At 31.5% G+C, this 16,836-nt stretch overlaps 2 protein-coding genes across 5 annotated transcripts; one reads left to right on the forward strand and one right to left on the reverse strand.

Annotated features, from left to right (window-relative positions):
* Nucleotides 1–3,089: 3,089 nt before the first annotated feature.
* Nucleotides 3,090–8,780, forward strand: Wbp2 (WW domain binding protein 2). Of its 3 annotated transcripts, XM_083047818.1 has the most exons (6): nt 3,092–3,261; nt 3,699–4,033; nt 4,285–4,437; nt 5,192–5,365; nt 7,752–7,837; nt 8,200–8,780. In XM_083047818.1, the coding sequence occupies exons 1-6, from the start codon at nt 3,206–3,208 to the stop codon at nt 8,233–8,235; spliced, it is 840 nt and encodes a 279-aa protein (XP_082903944.1). In that variant the 5' UTR covers nt 3,092–3,205; the 3' UTR covers nt 8,236–8,780. The 3 variants fall into 3 exon arrangements, with proteins under 3 accessions (XP_082903943.1, XP_082903944.1, XP_082903945.1); XM_083047819.1 differs by lacking the exons at nt 7,752–7,837; nt 8,200–8,780 and adding an exon at nt 7,605–7,682; XM_083047817.1 differs by lacking the exons at nt 7,752–7,837; nt 8,200–8,780 and having other exon boundaries at nt 3,090–3,261; nt 5,192–5,864.
* A 152-nt stretch (nt 8,781–8,932) lies between these two features.
* LOC145941632 (uncharacterized) lies at nt 8,933–13,761 on the reverse strand. 2 transcript variants are annotated; one of them, XM_083047816.1, is made up of 4 exons: nt 13,679–13,745; nt 13,321–13,554; nt 11,135–12,071; nt 8,933–9,367 (listed from the first exon to the last, which is right to left on the reverse strand). In XM_083047816.1, the coding sequence occupies exons 3-4, from the start codon at nt 11,900–11,902 to the stop codon at nt 9,152–9,154; spliced, it is 984 nt and encodes a 327-aa protein (XP_082903942.1). In that variant the 5' UTR covers nt 11,903–12,071; nt 13,321–13,554; nt 13,679–13,745; the 3' UTR covers nt 8,933–9,151. The 2 variants fall into 2 exon arrangements, with proteins under 2 accessions (XP_082903942.1, XP_082903941.1); XM_083047815.1 differs by having other exon boundaries at nt 11,135–11,903; nt 13,321–13,761.
* Between the last annotated feature and the right edge of the window lie 3,075 nt (nt 13,762–16,836).

Consider the following 16,836-nt stretch of genomic DNA (forward strand, 5'->3'; position numbering starts at 1 on the left):
AAGTATATTTTGTCTCACTCTAACTTATTGCACCAGTGTGCATAGTTCAGCCAGTGCAGGAATAGAAAACAAACCTTATATGGCATAGCACAATATATATATTACTATTATATATACAATATATATATATATATATCATATTTATAAATATTATTATAAGTGATAGGGCCTTAATATATCATATTTATAAATATTATTTATGAATTTTTCCTTTTTTTGTGTGTGCTTTCATCACTTTTCAAATGTCGCGCTTCGATAAGCCACACCAATATGGCGCTTAATGTTCCCCCCTTACGTCTGCTTGCCTGGCAAGGGGGATATATCCTCCCTCCTGTTATTTCTTACCTCCATGGTCATGACAGCCAAAAGATAGAGTGAGAAAGAGCTATAGAATGAGAAAGAGAAAGAAAATAGAGTGAGAAAGAAGAATGTCAAAACAACTATCTCACTCTGTCGTATTCTGCCAATTTCCGGCTTCACTCCACAGATGGAATGCTTCGTCTATAGTCTATATCATGAAGAATAGAGATAAGGAGGCCGAACTGTGTGTTTGGGCTATGCGACCCAAACCGAGGCCTGGCAATAGTACCTGTAGATACCTATAGATGGCATTGCAATCACAAGATGCTCGTTAGTTTGAGAAAGAGGAGAGATTGCAGGATGGGAACAAGAAGGATAGAGAATGACTAACACAAAAGTCCACCGTGTACGTGTGAGTCCCGTGAGGCAAAAGCGCAACCTTGCGGAGCATTAATAAACTACATTTAGGCTTGGCATTCTGTCGCACTTTTCGAAAATTCCTCCATGCTAGTTCGGCCTCCTTATCTCTATTCTTCATGGTCTATATATATATGTCATTGGTCTGAAGTACAAACTTAAATGCCCTTGCACAATGTCAGGCAACAGGCAATAGGAACAGGAAATAAAAAATATCCACCAATAAAAGCAGGGAATAATATCTATTCCCTGCTCTTATTGGTGGATATTTTTTATTTCCTGTTCCTATTGCCTGTTGCCTGGCATTGTGCAAGGGGCTTGAGATGTGATTAACCAATCACAGAGCCGTATTTGCATCTTAAGACATTACCTTAGAACATATATAAATGGAAGGGGAATAGCAATCTGAAATGTGTCCCAAGGAAGTGAGACAGAAAATATAAGCCTCTCTCTCGTGGCTTATTGCTCGAAAGTGCGCATGCGCGGCTATTTAATCACGAGAGAGAGGCAACCATATTTTCTGTCTCACTTCCTTGGGACATGTTTTTCTGTCGAGAACAATAGGCATTCCCATTCCATTTATATATGTTCTAAGGTCAATCCGAATATTCTCGTTTCTTCTTTCTCTCTAATTCGCTTTGGATGCGTTCCTTTTCACGCATGAACTACATAAAACGCAGCGCATCGCATGAGCGCATTGGCTCGTTCCCTTTTTCCCATCACTCTTACTGCGCATAGAGAAACGGAACAGACCCTTTACAGACAGTCTCCTTCCCGCCTAAATAACTCTCGCGCATGAACCACGCATGGACTACACCACCTCGGGAGCTGAGGCAGCTCGTGCGCTCTCAAGGCTATAGCACACACTTTCCGTAACCGTAAACATAACCGTAACATAAGGATTTGACCAATCGCGTTGCTTGATTCATTTGACATTGGTTGCATGTCAAATGAATCAAGCAACGCGATTGGTCAAATCCTGTTACGGTTATGTTTAAGGGGATGCCGGAGGTATGTTTTTACCGACCGAATGCGAATATTTTTTTGGGATATCTTTTTATTGACTATACAGATCAATAAATCCTTTTCCACGATTAAAGTACTTATAAAAACGGACCGCGTTAGCTATAATTCCATATATAAATCATATAAAAATCAAAAATTACAGTTTTGTTATCGGCTTCTTTCATGTCAGCTCGTAACAATACTTATTTAATAAAAATAGTTCTGCAGTTTATCTGTGCATAAAATATAGTATACGCGATAGGGTTAACATGAAGAAATATTAGTAAACAATAAAAAGTGAGATTGCAAGTCTAACAAAAAAGTTATATATTAAAAACATTTTCACGCATATGTGTGTGTATATGCGTATACGTGCATATGTTTGGATATGTGTGGTGCTAACCTATCGTGTGTATATGTGTATACGTGTATATGTTTGGATATGTGTGGTGCTAACCTATCGGAGTTCGGCCGTCACTCCAGCATCCCCTTAAGGGGATCCTAGTCGGATGGTCGAACTTCGATAGGTTAGCACCACACATATCCAAACATATGCACGTATACGCATATACACACATATGCGTGAAAATGTTTTTAATATATAACTTTTTTATTAGACTTGCAATCTCACTTTTTATTGTTTACCAAAATTTCTTCATGTTAACCCTATCGCGTATACTATATTTTATGCACAGATAAACTGCAGAACTATTTTTATTAAATAAGTATTGTTACGAGCTGACATGAAAGAAGCCGATAACAAAACTGTAATTTTTGATTTTTATATGATTTATATATGGAATTATAGCTAACGCGGTCCGTTTTTATAAGTACTTTAATCCTGGAAAAGGATTTATTGATCTGTATAGTCAATAAAAAGATATCCCAAAATAATAAAGTTGGTTCTGCCGTACCGACAGAATTAACTTTAGGATCCGACTAGGATCCCCTTAAGGTTACGGAAAGTGTGTGCTATTGCCTTCATGCGCGGCGCGACATGGCGCGGCGTTGTGGTGAGAGACCGTTCCCATGCGCGCATGAACTGCGCATGGACTGAAACGGAACGATCTCGTGCGCTCCTATGCGCATCATGCGAGAAACGAAACGCACCCTATGGCTGCGTTCGGAAACGTCACCCGAGTGCATTCCCTCTCTTTCTATATCACTGAGAGAGTAGTGATATAGAAAGAGAGGGAATGCACTCGGGACGTTTCCGAACGCAGCCTTTGACTGTTCTTTAACAGTTCCTAAAGCCCGATGTCCACGATGCTAGAACTCGGTCCAAGTTCTCGGACCGAGACGTTTGTAGCCAATTAATTTGCAGCTTTTACGGAAAAGCGGCAATTTTATTGGCTACAAACTTCTCGGTCCGAGAACTTGGACCGAGTTCTAGCATCGTGGACATCGGGCTTAAAAGAACTTGACGACACTGGTAGAAAAGTTTATTATCCCTCGTACGTTGTACGTTTGACGTAAAAAAACAATGTCGTTGAACACGGCACATACCAACGGTGGAGTTCTTCTCCATGCTGGCGAAGGGTGAGTCGCATTTTACAATTTATAGGATTTATTGCAGAATTATTTCTCTCGGAGATTCTCTAGATATGATGTTCTTTTGCAATACGCAATACCGCATATAATCTTCAGCAGCAATTATTGCCAACGTCCTTGTCGATTTTATCGGAGAATCAGTCTAATAAGACAATCATTATAATTTAGATCATTTAAGCGCTATACATATATTCTTTTTATATAATTTTTATATTTATAATTTATAATTTACATTTATATTTATAATTTATATTTCATAAATATATTTATGTTATATATATAATATATTTATATTTTATATCTTACTCATACATATATACATTTATTTTATACTTTACAAATCATGCTTATGCTAATCTCATCAGTACAAAATTACAGTACAAAAATTTTTATTGCTGATTTTTAATGTATATAATTACTTTCAGCATCATACTCTTCTGTGACAATGTTACTATGGAGTTTCACGGACAGGAGCAGGCAGAATTCATTGGGAAGAAACAAGGCAGATTATACTTGACGACGCACAGAATGATTTTCAACTCTAAGGATCAAAAAGATAAGATGCAGTCATTCAGCTTCCCCTTTGTCACATTGAGCGAAGTTGGACTGGAGCAGCCAGTCTTTGGCGCAAATTACATAGGGGGCAAGTGCCGTGCCCAGCCAAATGGTAACTGGATCGGAGAATGCAAATTTAAGTTACGATTCAAGAGCGGAGGAGCGGTGGAATTTGCCCAAGCTTTGCTGAGAGCTGCATCAATGGGTAAGATATAAAAATAAATGCAAAATATATTTTCTACATATTAACAATATGTAATGAAATTAAGCTCTATATATTTCAATTTTGTACTGTGTATAATTATATATTTCAATTTTGTATTGTATATGTATAAAAGACATCCGTATGTATTCTTTGCATATCAGATAACAATAGGATCAATATTATCAAGTATACTGATAAGAAGAATTTATCAATTTAGTTCTTATAAAAAATATGTTTTATGTGACTTTTAGCTCAACGTAATAACCCTGCCAATGACGCGCCGCCACCATATACACCTCCATTATCCGATTGGTATCCAGCGCAGCCTGCAGCTTATCAACCCCCACCAACTGGATATTATGGATGGATGCCTCCGACCAACGTATTTCCCGAGGTTCCACCAGGTCTAATATCGAGAAGCGTTCAGTTTCCAATATTTATTCGCTATTAAAATAAAAGAAATATTTAACATTATCTTAAATATATCTTACAGTAGTCATAGTACTATTTTTTTTAATAGTCAAATTTTACTTGATTTTTCAAAATAGTTGAGTAATTTTTTATTAATACTCTGAATTTTAATTACTATGCATGTTATAAATAAAACATAGACAATAATAGATTTTTGCATGTTATAAAACATAGACAAAACATAGACAATGATAGATTTTTGCATGTTATAAAACATAGACAATAATAGATTTTTATAATATATAACGAGGTTTGATAGTCAACTAATATAAAAAAAAATGAATAAACAAATCTTATTTTATGAAGTATTTAAATTTTTTCCTGACAAGTTTTATTTTTACACTTGCAAGCATAAAAGATATTTAGGTATTCACATTTATACATATATAATGCACTTGGTATACAAAATCAAAGTGCTTGTTCTCAATGGAAATTCTTCTTATATATTTAAAATATATTTTTTATATATATTGTTTAAATGTGCTTGATCTCATATTACGATGTTAAGAGCAAAAATTTTTAAATTTTGCATTATTAATGAATTTTGTACAGAATGAATCTTGTGTTCTTCGTTATTCACATGTGAATATATATTTATATTTCTTCATGACTATGTCGAAATGGCATTTGTATTAAGTAGTTCACCATATAATACTTATATTTGTTAAACTGCTCATTTTTTTCCAGGAAATACGGTCTTTATGACGGATAGTCCGCCACCGTATCCCGGTATACAGTCGGGATATGGATATGCGAGCGGACCGCCGCATCAAGGGATGGCTGGTGGTACAGTAGCGGGACAGCCAGGAGCTCCCGGATGGGCTAATCCGAATTACAACGGCCAGCCGATGTCTCAAGCAGGTGCGTATCCCGGTGGTTACGGACAACCGCCTTATAGCGGTTATTCACCTAACCCACCACCGTACTCGGCGTATCCGCAAAGCAGCTATGCACAACCTGGAGCTTATCAACAGCCGGGACATTATCCATACCCGCCTCAATACTAACGAATTGTATAACAAAGTGTATATCTGTAAATGATGTGCTTCTCGTTGAAATTTATGAGAGTTTTATGAAGAGAATATCGATATATATATATAAATTAATATATATTATAAATGTTCTATCTCGGAGATTCTAAAATCGTTACGATTTATTTGTGTGTTCCGAATATTATTTGTGTACGAATGCGCAATAACATTCGGAAGAAAGAATACATTAGATATTCTTCGAGAACAATATATTTGTTTGCAAAGTACAGATTTTTTAAAAATATATTAGCTTGTACATCTTTTGCAATTCCATTGAATATAATAATTATATTTGTATCTGTTAATTTCACGAGATTATAGTTATATTAGACGTATTATTAACGTATATATAACATATATACTTATTATTTATATATATTTATTATAATTATATATATAATATATATATAATTATATATAAAATTTTATATATATATATATACAATTATATATATGATGATATATAAAAAGTAACTTATATAATATATATAATATTAAATATGATAAATTAATTAAAGATAATTTGCTGTTTTTATTCAAACCTATCAATATAAAACTTCTCTTTATTTCAAAATGATAATAAAAAATATATATAAAAAAGAATATACAGAGTGTCCCAGAATGTTTGGGACTAAATTCGTGTGCAGGTAGAGCGAAATAAATTGAGTCGAAAAGTCCTCTACCATTTTGCAATTTTTGCAATAGTTAACGAATTATTAATTATTAAAAATCGCCGTATTAGCCCGGCCTACTATCAAATGCAAGCGCGCGGCAAGATGCGGCTGCCCAGTGATCGAGGTTGCTAAGGCTTGTAATTTTTGTAATAAACATTGCTGCTTGTAATAAACAACTCCTCGCGCGCCTAATAGGCCGGGCTAATACGGCGATTTTTAATAATTAATAATTCGTTAACTATTACGAAAATTGCAAAATGGTAGAGAACTTTTCGACTCAGTTTATTTCACTCTATCTGCACACGAATTTAGTCCCAAACATTCTGGGCACCCTGTATAAGACAGCTAAAATAAATTAATGCGGTAATCTCGTAAACTTAAAAGTTTTGAATATTAAGCAACGCGATTGCAAAATTCGTCCTTGCTTGATCTGAAATAGGATTAGCTTTCACTTTGCTCAGTTATTATCTCATAGTTGTGAGTTGATATGAAATGACTTGAACAGATAGATATAGTAGAGTTTGTGTGTCTCAAGAAGTTACTTCTTACTATGATACATTGTGAACTTTCCATATATTTTTTTATACACAAATTAGTGCATAGACAAAAGTTTTTGTTAAATTGATAAAGTAAACAATTTACATCTAATCTGATAAATGTATTAAATAAAAAATAGTGGTGAACAAAAATTTAAAAGTTCTTTAGTCAGAATTTGCCATTATAAATGTTATATTATTATATGATACATTGTTATGATTTTTAATAAATGAATATATTTTTCTAAATTAGCTATATTAATTTTTGATAAACAACCGTAGGAAAAGACAGCATCTAAAACTTCCAACAATATTTAAAATCATGCCAGAAAAAAGTAAATTCAATGCATCAAATAGAAATAATGTTTGTATGTATTTTATTAATATTTTTTAATATATATATTAATATATTAATAATAATTATAATTTTAATATATTAATAATAATGCTAAAATTATACGGATTATGCGAAATAACTTATCACCATTGCACCAAATTTTAATGACATTTGATTTTCAATTTTTTTTTTAATGATAATTGTTAAATGATAATCACTCGTTGCCATTTTTCCAATTTTTATATTAAAAAATCTGTATAACAATTTATAGAATCATTAAAATAAATATACTTGTTATTAATATCTATTTATACATTCAAACTTATTTCCATATTTGCAAAAAGCTATCTACTTTTCTTATAGTCTTTTAAAAACTGATATTACGGGCATTTCTGTTAAGAAAAAAAATTGCTTTTTAATTCCGCAAAAAACTGTCATTGAAATTTAATGCGATAAGGGCCGGTTTCACCATCTCCGATTAACTCAATCGACCGATTAAACTATATCTTTGTCTCTTTTCAGCTACGTTCTTAAAAAGAGACAAGGATATAGTTTAATCGACCGATTGAGTTAATCAGAGATGGTGAAACCGGCCCTAACAAGATGTAATATATTATTACTTTATATTCAAGTTCATTATTCGACATTATCTTTTGTTTTATTCATCAGATGCAAAGGCCGCTGAAGCTGCACAGAGCGCATATTACGATCCTAATAGACCTCAATGCGCTTACGTTCCACCACCAGAATATTATGTAAGCATTATATTTTTTCAGATATATGAGATATATTTGTAGTAAAATTTCAAAAGTTATAATTTTTTTAAACGCGACTTATGCATAAAAATTATTTTTTTTAGAACACACATAAATTATTTTTGCTCTGTTCCTTTAATACACAAAGAAAAATTTTTCTCATCTTATTCTACTATATTTTTGTCTTTATATATTGCGAGAGATTATTTTATCGAAAATTTATATACAATGTCATAATATATAATATAAAGAATATTTTTATTTTTCTAGATTATGAAGATTTGACATATACATACTATTACAAAAAAAGTATAAAATCTTTCAATATCGGCGTATATAATAAATTTTTTTCTTTATTTCAGGAGAGTCCACCGGCTTATGCTAAGAAGTATCAGTGAATATATATACGTTGCTTAAATGAATTATATAGTGTAATCTCGATATGCATTCCACCTTAGGCGAATACTGCAAAATTGTATGTTGTTGCGCATTTAATATAACAAACATATATTCACTACGTTCGTTTTATACAGCAATTCTTGAAGCGAAACGCGTAGATTCAAGGCTAAAGATGCTATCGTTTTTTTGTCGTTATAGCGCCATGCAATATTAAAGCACAGATTAAAGCATAAGTATTACTGTAAAATATTTGCAATAATACTACCATATATTAACGCGAGTATTTACAATAATTTCTTATGTACATGTTATTCTTTGAAAAAACTATTGTATTATTATGTTTCACGCGAATCTATATATAATTACAGAATAAATGTTTACACGCATGTAAATATGTAAACTATTTGTATAATTGTGAATTTACTATGAACACATGTATATCTCTTTTTCAAATCTTTATTAAAAATTACAAAAATGCATAATATTGATAACATGACACTGCAAAATGTAATCGAATATAAAAAATCGATATCGATCTCTGAAATATTTTTACAAAATTACTTCTCCTATAAAGAGAGAAAAAGAAAGGGAGAGCTGATTTTATTTACAAGAGGTAGCTTATAAAATTATATTATTATTTTTGAATAGCTAATCATTTAAAATGCGTTCAAATTTATATTTTTCTCTTTAACAATATTATTTTATTTATTCAAATGACAATAATTACAGTATTAAATAATGAAATGCTACCAAAAAGATGTGATATTTATAATATATCGTATTTAATCTCAAGGATATTTGCAAAAATAATTTTAAAAAAATAACTGCCTAGAGTCCTATCTAAGCAATTTGTATGTTACATATGTAAATATACAATCTGAGAAAAATAGGCGTATAAAACTGCTTCCTCCAAGTCTATCCATACTCGGAAGTAATTGTCAGACTAAGATTTCCGTTTTCAACGCGAGTACTGTGATACCAAATCCTCGTATCCAATAATATAATGTCCGCCGTGTCGACGGTGAATTTAAAAGATGCGCATTCGCTGTCACATTCCGGTGTCGGAGCTACACTCCATGTTTTACTACCTATTACCTGAGCTTGCCACATAAGTCTTGATATATAATCCAGCTAAAAAAAAAATTGAAAATATAAGTAACAACGGGATTAAGTATATCTTACAATTAAGTTTGAATTTATTTGCATAGTTTCAAACTTTCTAATTACTTTTCGAAAACAAATTACAAGTAGACTCAAACCTGGACAAGATATAGATTCGGACTCTCATATAAAATTAATTTTTATAAATTTTATAAATTTTTAATAAAATTTTAATATTTTTTTTAAAAGACAATTTTTACAATGATTGTATTCGACAGATCTTGTATCGCTGGGAAAATGTGTGACTGCAGGATTCATAGAAAAAGACTTATAAAAATGTGCACAGTTTTAAGGCTCCTGGTACCTTGCCGACCATGTCGGAATCGTGACGTCAGAGGCGAGAAAACACACGCTAAAAATTTTTAGATGCCATTTCTAAATAAAAACATATTTGCATAAAATAACACTTAAGATCTCTTTAATACACTTCTAAAAAACGCCGGAAACTATCCTTTTCCCTTTATAATCAATCAATAGCTGTAAAATGTAATATTATATGAGGCCCAGTCAGTCTGGTCTTTGCACATGCGCAGTCATTCCGCATATGTCAAAGTCTGATATCTCGATCATTTTACGGTTGTTGATTGACTGTCAAGGGAAAAGAATAGTTTTCGGCGTTTTTTAGAAGTGTATTAAAGAGATCTTAAGTGTTATTTTATGCAAATATGTTTTTATTTAGAAATGGCATCTAAGAAATCTCAACGTGTTATTTCTCGCCTCTGACGTCACGATTCCAATATGGCCGCGGTGAGCACCCAGGAGCCTTAACTTCATTCTTTTCCTCATAAGTAAAGGTACGAACTTTATGAACGATGACCTGCTGGTTGCAAATTACATTTTCTTAAAAACACCACCAACAACTGTTTCTTTATACTAATTGATTTCTCTCATTATTTTGTGCGTAAAAATATTAAGGTGAGGTCATCAAAAAAATAAACATTTTTTACGAAATATTTAGTTTATCTAAAATTATCCGTTAAATTAAAGTACGAAGTATTATCTCGTAAACTATTCATTTTTATAGTCATTCTGCTCTTTTTATGCTGAATATTGTGAGGATTCGATTTATATAAAAACAATTAATTTCAAAAACCTTGGTTAATCTTTAAATGACACTTAAATGACCTTGACCTTCGTACCTTTGCTTATGAAATATCTCGTAAATTATTTATTTTTTGGCCATTTCACCATTATAACTTTTTATGCCAAAAATTGCGCGAAATCAATTATAAAAAAAAATATAGTGGTTCCATTTAAAACAAACAATGACCTTGAAAAGCGCTCTTTAGAAAAAAATCAGCGCTATCTTCTGCCCCCCTTTAAATCAAACAACTTTTATTTGAAACATTTTGTTGTACAATCAAAAATAAAAAAGTTTTTGGGAGTGATCGATTAAAATGGGATACCATTTTATATACAATAGAAATGCGCGTCACTTTTATTTTGACCAAAATAGTTTTTATTTTTGGTTGAAACTAGGTTATTGCGATATTGCTTTTATTCATTATTCTTAACAAAATTGTAAATAAATGAACGTCACATTCTCTTATTTAAAAAAAAATATAAAAATGTTACATACGACCTTTATGATAGCGATGATATATATATTCTAAGATATTGAACTTGATCTCTCATCTCTCTATATTTATATATAAAAGCAATAATACGTATGATGCACTTTTAAGAATTCACGTTTCGCTCTTCCTCCCTCCCTCTCTTCGGATAAAAAAAACTCACGTGCATCACGGCACCGTCCTCGTAGCCTATGAAAATATAGTTGCTGTTTGGAATTTCCGCGTCGTCCGGCAAGAAATGCGGCGCGCTGTAAAACCGCTTCATGGCATCCAAGATCCGAGGGTGACAGTTCTTCCAGCCGACGTACCAGGGCTCCTCGCCTTCCCTGTACGCGTATCGCGCCTCGCTCATCGCGAATACTTCGCGCAGATTCGCGAAGTCGCTCTTGAAGCGCAGAAACTGACATTCCTCCTCCAGCGATTCGTACGCGCCCTCGACGCCCTCGTACAAATTCCGAAAGAATTCCAAATTGTACTTGTCGCGCGCCGGCCAATCGCGGGCCGCATTTTTTACTATCATAGGCCGGGACGAATAGGAGTAAGAGCGACGAAACTCCTCCTTGGTCAGGTTCAACAAAATTAACGGCGCCTCGATGTCGCGGCAGTAATCGCAATTCGATATCGATCTCGTGAATTCCCATACGAGATAATTATTCGGCAGCAAACATCGGATCTCACGAAACTTCTTCATTACATTCGTGTTAAAGTGTCCGTTAAATATACCGTACAGAAAGAGCACGAATAATAACATCGCCAATATTCTCTTCGAGTACATGAAGGAGTTCCTATTATTCTTGGTACTTCTCGCATCGATTATTGTCAGCGTGATTGATTTCAAATCGTTTATCGTGGCCCCGTGTTGGATATAATTTTCGGTTAATTTAAAAAATGCTTTTCGTATAAACTCTACGTTATTTTCCGTCACCGCCATTCTAATAATAGTATAATAATTTAAATATAATTATTGCGATACTTGTGAATCGGCTAATTTGCCTTTCGTTTCATTTGTAAGAAGCTATTCATTGTTTTAGCTCTACTTGTAGTATATTGACTTCTTAACAAGTAGATATAAGCTGAATTTATTTCTCATTTTGACGTTACTGCGAAATAAATCAAATTTTCAATACGTAAGGTGTCCCAGACTTACCGTATTAATGAGAGATTCCTAAAGTTATTTGAAAACGATTTTTCCTCAGCAAAAATGTCGAGAGAAAGGTCATCATTTTTTGCCATCATATGTATCTTTATAACTAATTGTAAGCCTTATTAAATTAAAATTATATGAAAGTAAACTCTATCTGAAATTAATTAAAAAATGTAGTTTTGTTAATATTTTATTTTCGTTTAGTTTGCGAAAAAAACCCCTATTTTCAATTGCTTATAACTTATAACTCGAAAATTGGTATCTCGACATTTTCGCTGAGAAAAAATCGTCTCCAAATAACTTCTCAGGAATCTCTCATTAACAGATGGTAATTTTGGGACATCCTGTATATTCCATTCTTGTATTACACGTGATATTTGCAGAGATATGCATTATTTGAAATGGAAAATGTGCTTATTTTGTATTTGTATTAAAAATTGTTTTAAAAATTATTTTACATTTCCATTTAATTTCGATTTCAAATGCATTTTTCTTACAAACTAAAAATTAATCGATATTGATATGTACAACGCAATGCCACTGATATTATATCGCGTCTTCATTCTAGTTAGTTCCAAATTATGAAACCTTGCAGAGAAGGAAAATGAAGAACTTCCTCATCTTTAAAAAACTGGTTTTTCTGAAAGCACGTTTCACTTGAGCATTGCAATCAAAAAATGTCATTTTAAAAGAATAACTGAATGTCTGTAAACAATATAGGAAAACATTTGTTGTAATCTCATATGTAAATATTTATGTAATTATTAATTCAATCTTTGTAATTCAACTTTATATTAAAAGAATTTAAGTATAAGAAATAACAGAGAAATATAAATAATAAAAAATAAGAGTAAATATAAATAAATATAAAAATGTATATAAATATATTTTAAAAAAAGTTTATTTTAAAAAACCATTTTAAAAATGCCTATTTCTCATTTCCTATTTTAGGGATATTTAAAAAGCATTTTGCATTTTACATTTTCAAATGGAATTAAAATTCTAATTTTGCATTTTACATTTTCAAATAGAGTTAAAGTTCCAATTTTACATTTTCTATTTCAAATGGGTTTGGATACTCATTTTGCATATCTCTGGATATTTTTTATATAATTTCAATTGGGTTTAATAAAATTAATGAAATAATATTACGATTATGATAGCCGCGTTCTTCATACTGCTAACGTGTGTATCTATATACTTACGCTTATCATTTCTCCTTTGACAAATATATATGTTTGTATTGTACATGAATCATTGCTTTATTTAGAACTTAACACGAACTGATTATTTACATTGTATCGGAAGATTGTAGAACCAATATCTAAATTAATAAGTTCAAAAATTCCGAACAATGTTTTCGTACGTTATTTATTATCACGACAGTTCGGCACAGCGATTCTTAAACGTGGAGACAGATCATGTGATTCTTAAAAACACTATTAAATAATAATAATAATTATATATATATTATATATATATATAAAATATAATTATTAATATAACAGATTATATGATTATTTTATAAAACACTATCAAATAATATATTAAGATATATAATACAGCAGCTCATAGTACGCGCAACGTTTTGCTCGACCTTGAGCTACATATACACGCGACTGCGAGAACTGCAAAACTGCTATTGATTATACAGCAGAAACTTTCATCTCCTTGGTCTTGGTGGGGATTCTCCTCCCAACGGCATTCACAGCTGCCTTACGAATGGAAGCTGCAGCTAAGTACTTTAACAAGACGTTTCCTGCGTAGCGTGTTCAACAGATGTGTTCTTCCGTCTCTAGTAGAAAAATAGCTTACACGTGGTGTGCGCGCGCACACACACACACTATATATACGCACACTTGTGCACGTTTAGGAGTGTTTTTCACTTAGTATCAACAAAAAAATATATATATATAATATATATATTATATACATATTTTTTTTTGTTGATATATATATATATATATATATATATACGGTTTAAAATTATATTCTACTATTATTTTTATGTAATACCTTATTTATTTAATTATGAAAAATACACCCAACTTTAATATAATTAACACACTCAATAAATGTGAATTGGGCGTAGGGATGAGTATTCGTCATCAAAATTGAATACACTTTAACACTTAAATTTAGATATACATGGAGCATTAATTAAGATTTGATTCAAGTTGTGGATTTAACCTTCAATTATAAGTGTAGGTTGGAAATTAATTGAAAAATATATATACTCGCAATTTTGATGATTAATATTCAAATTTGAGTTTTAACGCTCAAATTTGGGCGTAGGTTGAGTTTCTGTCATTAAAATTGAGTATTAACATTAAATTTTGGTGCATATATTGAGCACTGCGATATTAAGGTTTGATGCAAGTTGTGGATTTAACCTTCAATGATAAGTGTAGGTCGGAAATTAATTAAAAAATAAACTCAATTTTGATGATTAACATTCAAATTTGAGTGTTAAACTCGGACGTAGGTTGAATAAGATTTGTTATCAAAGTTGAATATTTCAACATTAAATTTTGGTGTATATATTTATTTTTTAAGCGTTTATTTATACTATATTAAAGTTTGATGCAAGTTATTGTAGGTTCAACCCTCGACTCAATATGATAAGCGTAAGAAAATTAATTGAAAAATATACTCAAATTTGAGCGTAAAAGTTGATGAGTATTCGTCATCAAAGTTGAGTATTAACATTTGGTATACGCAGTGAGTGTAAAAAGTATTCGTACATTAGGAATTTTCGCAAAGAATAGTTTATTTCTGTGTACTTATAAGTGATAAACAAATAATTATTTATTTATATTATAAACTCGTTCTTTCTTAATATCTCAAAAATAAAACATAAATTATAACATTTTATACCTCAAAACAATAAAAAATAATGATATTCGAAAGCACACAAAGTATTTGTACACCCTAATTTTTTTAATAATAAAAACAAAATAAATATTTTTTCGGGTATCCCTTGGAGTCGATCATTGTCTGTAGTTTTCGTAACATCGAATCAATGAGATATTTCGTAACGATAGGTGAAATATCGTCCCAAAATTTTAATAAAATCTACACGATTCGATTTGCCTCTTCCTCACTCCATTTTCGAGAATAATCGTGGATTATAAGAGAATATTTGTGGATTATTCTCGAAAATGGAGTAATAAAAGGAAAAGGCAAACATTAAAATTTTGGAACGATATTATTTCATCTATCGTTAGAAATATTCTCATTGATTCGATGCTACGAAAATTACAGTGATCGACTTCAAAAGAGATACCCGAAAAAATATTAATTTTTTTATCATTAAAAAAATTAGGATGTACGAATAATACTTTGTGTGCTTTCGAATATCATTATTTTTCGTTACTTTATTGTTTTGATAAAATGTTATAATTTATATTTATTTTTGAAATATTTATTATTAAGAAAGAACGAGTTTATAATATAAACAAATAATTATTTGTTTATCACTTATAAAGTGTACACAGAAATAAACTATTTTTTGGAAAATTATTCCTAGTGTACGCGAATACAGAGAGACTCTCTGACGAATACTTGCCATTAACTATTATAAGGTTTGATGCAAGTTGTGGGTTTAACCTTTGATGATAAATGTAGGTTGGGAATTAACCGAAAAATACACTCAATTTTGATATTTAACACCCATAAATGTTAATCATCACAGGGCGAGTATTCGTCATCAAAGTTAAGTGTTAACACTTATACAATTAGATTTGGGTGTACATTGAGCATTGACTATTAAAGTTTTTGATATGTAAAAGTTGTGAATTTAATCTTCATCAATGATAAATGTAGGTAGGTTGGGAATTAATCCTTAATGATGAATAAGTTGTAGATTGATCACCCTTATCGTTTGATGTTAATTTTCAATGTTTAATATCGATTTGATCTTTGATCGCGATGATCCCCTCATCAAAAGGTGCCTTTTCAGCTGACGGTCATGTTTAGCGTCAAAGTATAGATTAGTAGATCATCTGATCAAAGTTGACGCTACATTGTGAAAAACGCTTGAAAAGAGTTTAACATCAAATTTATAGCGGCAGTATTATATCGATAGGCTAAAAGTTGAAAAAATTCAGCTTTTTTTTCCTGAATCGAAATCACGTGACCACGTGCAACGCTGAAACGAGCATCCCATGAATTCGCACCTTTTTTTAAATCTGCAAGTCGATTGACAACCCTATTGTTAATTGAGTAACTAATGTAACTATATACAATTGCATAGTATAATTGACTGATGAAATAGTATTGTAACAATACTATACCCCAGATAGCCAAGCGTTCCTTGGCATAAGAAAGAAAATCGTTGCTTGACACAAGTTTTCATTCAGTTGTCATTATGTTGCTATCATCGAGCTAATAGAATTTCGTTTAGGTTAACATAAAGGCATTATACGAACAATAGTTGCCTACACTAGTTGTTAAAATTTTAGGTGGAAATTGTTTTCGTCATGTTGCTCTGTGATTTCCAATAACTTTTTATTAAGAAAGCAATTGTTGCTCTCAAGTTGCTCACAATTGTCGATAGCAATAACAATCGACAATTTAATAGATAAAATCGGAAGCCGCTTTCCTCAATATTGAAAACAACTTAATCAAAGCAATTTCAAGTAAATTGATCGGCAACTTGCTATCTGGGACAATGTAAAATAAAAATAAAACATAAAAGGATAACAAAAGTAATTATTTCA

Source organism: Prenolepis imparis, unplaced genomic scaffold (assembly GCF_030444845.1).
Source record: "Prenolepis imparis isolate NDT839.2.m4 unplaced genomic scaffold, iyPreImpa1.0 SCAF_10, whole genome shotgun sequence".
In the NCBI taxonomy this organism is placed as follows: Eukaryota; Metazoa; Arthropoda; class Insecta; order Hymenoptera; family Formicidae; genus Prenolepis; species Prenolepis imparis.

Bases quoted from the DNA above. Each gene is read 5' to 3' on its own strand.
- Wbp2 (XM_083047817.1), top strand. From the start codon at position 3,206: ATGTCGTTGAACACGGCACATACCAACGGTGGAGTTCTTCTCCATGCT. The intron at 3,262-3,698 runs GTGAGTCGCATT...AATTACTTTCAG, and splicing joins CTTCTCCATGCTGGCGAAGG to CATCATACTCTTCTGTGACA. The intron at 4,438-5,191 runs GTCTAATATCGA...ATTTTTTTCCAG, and splicing joins ATTTCCCGAGGTTCCACCAG to GAAATACGGTCTTTATGACG.
- LOC145941632 (XM_083047815.1), bottom strand. From the start codon at position 11,902: ATGGCGGTGACGGAAAATAACGTAGAGTTTATACGAAAAGCATTTTTT. The intron at 9,368-11,134 runs GTGAGTTTTTTT...TTTTTTTTTTAG, and splicing joins AGGACGGTGCCGTGATGCAC to CTGGATTATATATCAAGACT.